Genomic DNA, 5,799 nt, shown 5'->3' with positions numbered 1-5,799 from the left:
CTCACACACACACACACACACACACACACACACACACACACACACACACACACACATTAATGATTTTCAATTTTGGCAGAACGTTTTGAAGTTGATGAGCTCTCAACTTCATCGTGTCTAAATCATTTAGTATGCTCCCCCGGGTCGCCCATGACCCTAATGCACGGATACGGTCCTGACAGGCGCACACCGCATCGTCCTCCGGTGCAGGCACGTTAACTAGGTTAGGGCAGAACGTACACCGTCATACGGCACGGAACGCAACGCGGTGACAGCGCGAGTGAGCGACTGTGACGACGTGCTCCACCAGCTGTCGTCCGATTCTCAAGACACCGCGACGGACGAGACACCGTCGTCGCAGCGCGCCGTTTCCACGCGTGCACGTTCATCGCGAACGACAAGCCACGCGTCACCGACGTCGACGCGCCCATCCTCGTCCTTGTCCTCATTGTCGTCCTCATCACCGTTACAGTCGTCGTCGTCGTCGTCGTCACCGTGACGTTCCGCTATCTCGGAGCACGAGCTGCTACCGTTCATTCGTGTACCCGCTGTCCCTCCGGATCGGTCGGCCGGTGCGCGTCCTCGGTCGGGCACGCGATCGAGGCAGGAGCGCGACTTGCCGACCGACCGGCGCATTCGTCCAGGTGTCGGATAACTCGGCCAGTCGATCGGTACTCACCGATAACCTCCTTCAGCTCGTAATCGTCCTTGGTATTCGGCCAGCCCTGCACGACCGTCGAGGAGCTCGCGGACGCCATTTTGCTGGCCAGTGCCGGGCCGAGGCGCGCGTGCTTGGCGGTTGCTCGGGCGCCCCGCGACAGCGACAACGACAACGAGGCTGTCCGGGCGCCGCAGTCACGTGTCGGCACGGCGCTCGCGACGGGGGCGCTGGTGGTGGGGGTGAGATGCGCGCGAGGAGCGCAGCGATCGTTCGCCGCGGCGGCAGGTGCGCCCTGGCTGTCGTTCCGCGGGTTGGAGCCTGGTGTTGCCGCGGTCGCCGACGTTGGTAATATCGGCGCCGTCGGCACCTTCGGCGGCGTGCACGAGCGGAACGACTTCTGGCGGAACACGCCCGGCGAGCACGACGGCAGCACGTCCGGCGAGATTTTCCTGAAACACGGGCAAATTTTAGGTATGCGAGCTTACGTAGCGATCCGAGCTGTTGGGTGTTGGAAGGTATCGCAAGGTAATATAATTCGGAACTTAAAGCTTAATCTATAATGTGCTCTTTGCTTTTTGTTTCTTTTTATTTCTTTTTGACTCAAACTTTAAACCTTAAGTCAGAAAAAGAATATGAAACAGAGAGCAAGAGCACATTATAGATCAAGCTTAAGGATCGTCCACAATGGTTTGTAAAATGTAAGAGTAAGAAATTGACTGTAAATAATCGACTATATTTGATCAATTTCTCACTCTTACTTCCTACTTTTTACTGTTTATTGCTATTGTAGAATGGGCTTAAAGCTCCTCTACGATACACGGAATAACAGTGAACTCAACTTATACTGGAATGCTTAGAAGCCGGGCGAAAAGAGACAGGTTTCTGAAGGCACCGCTTCTTTCTCTGTCTTCTCTGTGATTTTTTATTAGTTGAACATTTCTATGTTCTTTTCTGCTTACAATTATTCTTCACTGAAATTTACTGCCAGTACTGGAAATCTATAGTTTATGTCACGTATATTATAAATTTCAAAATGCAGCCTTTATAAAGAGGTTATGAATATCGTCTCTAAACCAAACCGCTCAAGCCGATCTTTAAGAAAAATTATTTTAAGATGTTCAAATTAAATTAAAGTTGTTTAAAGTTAAGTTAATTTGAACAACTTAAAGTAATTTTTCCTAAGGAGATATTTTTAGATCGAATAGTACAACAATAGAAAGAGAGAAAACGGTTCCTGTTTTCCCTTTCATTCTGCCCGTTTCTTCCCATTGGACTAAGCATTCCAGTATGTATATAGTTTACTGCGGAATAATGAAGGATTTGCATTGCGTCCGACATTAAACGTAATACAACATTCGATATCCAATAGGAGAATTGATTTTCTAGAGACAAAAATGTTTCTAGCTAGAAATCTAGTCAGATGCAGTGTGAATCCTCCTAAACATGACATAAATTGAGAGTAATATACAAATAATTTATTTCATTTCCGCGTCCTAGCTTCCTTACATCAGCAGCATTCCTCTGATCTAGGGCCGATTTTTCTAGCCTCTTACTAAGTTAACAATTCAATCATGTTCATCTTTATTTAATTTGAAGGAAAAACAAATATATGTTTTTTAATTGTTAATTTATTAAAGAGTTAGAAACATCGGCCCCTAAAAAAAATATTGCCGGTCTACAATGCGATCATAATTTTAAAGTCAGCATTATTAGTCTGTAAATCGATCATCTATTTCCTTTGCGTGAACTCATGAAAAATGAAAAGTTTTATTGAATTCATCAGTAACGACCCCTAAGGGATTAGAATATAAGTATAAGCAAGAAAGATTGTTTTCATTTCTTTTACTCCAAGCTTACTTTGCGCATTGTAGACGAGCATTTACAAGTCCGACAGTCCGACTGAAGAAGCGTCGGAGGTATAAAAGACGAAAGTATACACAGAAAAAAGAATATTCCTGTTTAGAAAATATTTTGACATGTAAATCTTAAAATGAGATTACATAGCGTTAAACGAAGACAAGTCACTTGTATCGATATATTTTATGTGATTCAACGAAAAAAATATATATCCTTATCATTCAGAAATAATTTTTTCACGAATGGAAAGCACGAAATATATATTGAATTGAGAAATATATGACGTTTCTAAATGTTGAGGAAGAAGATACCATTATCATCAAAATAATCATATAAAATATTTTACCAATAAAATGAATCATTTTATTTTATTTTATTTATTTTATTAACTATTATAATATTTAAATCAAATTATAACATCGTTGAAATTCGAGACTTCAAAATTTTTCTAACAGTTTGTTCTTCTAACAAAGTTATATATCATTGTTCTATATATGAAACAATGATATTGTTAATTTGGATATATTAATTTCAAGTAAATACACATTTCTCTGTATATGATATGAATTTTAGGAACATAAAGAAAATAGATTTTATTAAAGGATTTACGGAAACTTGATTTGAAGTATTTATATCTCCAACGTTTTTTTTTAGTTATTGTGATGAATGTCATATAGTCAAAGGTCATATAGTGCGTCTTACATCCGCACTCTTAATTTTATTGACGAATATTGCAACGAAGTCGATTTTTCTAGACGTTTGATTTAATACCAAATGTATGTATGTATATACATACAATCTAGCGAGACTCGGGAGAAATCGATAGTCGTCATTCACTTTAAATTTCTTGGAGTGAGTTGAGTTTCACTCAAAACGAACGGTAGTGTTTTCAGTCGGATATCTTCAGGATTCCAGGGAGTCGATTGTGTATCTCGAAACGGAGTGAAAATTACAAAAGTGAGCAAATTCATTAGATATTGACCAATGAAGTTATAAATATTCTAGTGAATTTGCTCACTTTTGTCATTTTCACTCCGTTTTCAGATACACAATCGATCTCCAGCGGATGTCCTGGGAACGTTCTCAGTGCTGATTTATGCCGTTAGGATTATTTTCCCCAGTTTCCTTTTTCTTGCTCTATGTTATTCTACACGTTCACTCATTCAAACATGTTCAAACATGCAACTTTTAACTCTTTTCTAACAATATAAATATATATACAGGGTGTCCCAGATCACCTTCACAATTTTTCGTGAGAACGTAAAGTGGATTGAGATGAACATAAAAGTCCCATACTATTTTGCGATATTCGTAATAAATCTCAAGATATTAATTAAAAAAGATTGATGAATGACCACGCGCGATATGGTAGATGAACTGCAGTGGCGTCGTCTGCCGTTGTATGTTTACACATTGGTCAAACTGAACAAAAAAGTCCTCTACCATTTTGCAAGTGATCGTATAGATTTTCAGATATTAATTAAAGAAAATTTGTGCATTATTTCCTTTTCTTCTGTTAAACAATGGTTATCTTCAATGAAGTACATTTCCTTGGTAATAGCCTTCAATGTACACTGAGAATATACGCTGAGGAAAAAGTATTGGAAAATTTATTTGTTGGATATAAAGTTTATTTCTAAACATTTGTTGGTAATAAAGTTTACTTTTCTCTATCAAATATACTTTATATCAAATAAATTTTCAAATACTTTCTACTCAGTGTATACTGAGAAAAAATACTTTAAAATTTATTTACGGGATATAAAATTTGTTTCTCAGAAACAAAGTTTTTTTTCTGTGAAATATAGTTTACTTCTGTGAAACATAAACTTATATTTCACAAATAAATTTAAAATCTACACTGAGAAACAAATACTCGAAACTTTATTTGTGGGATATAAAACTTATTTCTTCGATGTAAAGTTCTCTCAATGAAGTTTTCTTGCAAATAAATTTTCAAGTATTTTTTCAATGTACTCAGGAATTTCAGAACAAAACTCATCATCTCTAAAGAAGAATGTGTTCTCTTCATAAGAATATTATGAAACTTTATCGAAGAAAAAGCTCCACTATAATAAGTAAGTCAAATTTTTGTTTTAATTTAATATTTTTTATTAAAATGCTAAATTTATCAGTATTCAGAATGTATTCAGATTAAATTTGATTACACAAATTACACAATCTTGTAATAATTTTCTTTGATTAATATCTGAAAATCTATGTTGTCATCTTCAAAATGGTAGAGGACTTTATTGTTCAGTTTGACTTAATGTAAAAGTATACAACGGCAGACGGCGCTATTGCAGCTCATGTACCATATCTACCATATGATCATTTACGAATCTTTTTTAATTAATATCTCAACTATTATTGCGAATATCGCAAAATGATACAAGACTTTTGTATTCATCTCAATCCGCTCTACGTCCTCACGAGAGATTGTGATCTGAGACACCCTGTGTGTGTGTGTGTGTGTGTGTGTGCGCGCGCGCGCGTGGTGTGTGTGTGTGTGTGTTTTAAATTTATTTACGACAGACACTATAATACGTGTGCACATTATAAAACTAGAATTAGTATTACTATATTTTGGCAAGAATCAGTCCACATACTGTATAAACTGCTTCAACCACTGAACAAAATCCTATCCTATAAGTTCTTGTCCACTTTTCCGCAGTATTTTTGCAACTGATGAGAATACATTATTAGACAATAAAACTAGGCGGATATTCACGCAAACTGCATACATTTCTCTATCAAGAATATATTACACTCACGTTGCTGAGTGGGAAATTATTGATGTAATGTTATATGTTAGTTCGCGTTTACTGGATTACAAAGAAAATCGGAGAGTCCTGTTTGAAAAAAAAAAAAAGTTATTGAAACTGAGACATGCTTATCAAGTGCCCGGTTAAAGCGCAGTCTCTAATTGAGACGAGAAGCGCGTCCACTGATAACCACTCCGCGCGTCTCGATTTATTGAGACGATTGACGTTTCTCGGAGAAATAGAGAGCGACCCCCCGAGCAACGATCTCAGCCCATACACCATAACACAACAAATTAATCGTATAGCCATTCGTCATATTCCCGGCACGATCGTGCCGGCGCTCACGAAGCAACACACCGAATTATTAAACAGCGCGAACGAAACGTCGTTGTCGTCGATCGTTTTAATTGGTTGGAAAAATAAAACGGCTTCAGCTGGCCCGTCGAGATCTACGATGGAATATGAAGCTCCACAATTACCAGACACCCTCTCTCTCTCTCTCTCTCTCTCTCTCTC

The 5,799-nt window shown here is 38.4% G+C and overlaps 2 protein-coding genes across 3 annotated transcripts in view; one reads left to right on the top strand and one right to left on the bottom strand.

Annotated features, from left to right (window-relative positions):
* LOC116843813 (serine/threonine-protein kinase OSR1-like) overlaps positions 1 to 5,799 on the bottom strand; it is a 42,634-nt gene that overhangs the window by 12,320 nt on the left and 24,515 nt on the right. For both annotated transcript variants that reach the window (XM_032814628.1, XM_032814717.1), the window contains exon 3: positions 680 to 1,110. In XM_032814628.1, the coding sequence (XP_032670519.1) occupies positions 680 to 1,110 (431 nt within the window). The remainder of the gene's footprint in view (positions 1 to 679; positions 1,111 to 5,799) is intronic.
* The window catches only part of LOC116843954, a 35,234-nt gene continuing 30,423 nt past the window's right edge, over positions 989 to 5,799 (top strand). The window contains exon 1 of the mRNA XM_032815131.1: positions 989 to 1,132. The gene's annotated coding sequence lies outside the window, so the exon portion shown is untranslated. The remainder of the gene's footprint in view (positions 1,133 to 5,799) is intronic.

The sequence above is a fragment of the Odontomachus brunneus genome, unplaced genomic scaffold (assembly GCF_010583005.1).
Source record: "Odontomachus brunneus isolate Ranch 3 - 2012 unplaced genomic scaffold, Obru_v1 Obru_scaffold_001, whole genome shotgun sequence".
NCBI lineage: Eukaryota > Metazoa > Arthropoda > Insecta > Hymenoptera > Formicidae > Odontomachus > Odontomachus brunneus.
The sequence above is the reverse complement of the archived record's forward strand: the minus strand, read 5'-3'. Positions and strand labels throughout refer to the sequence as shown.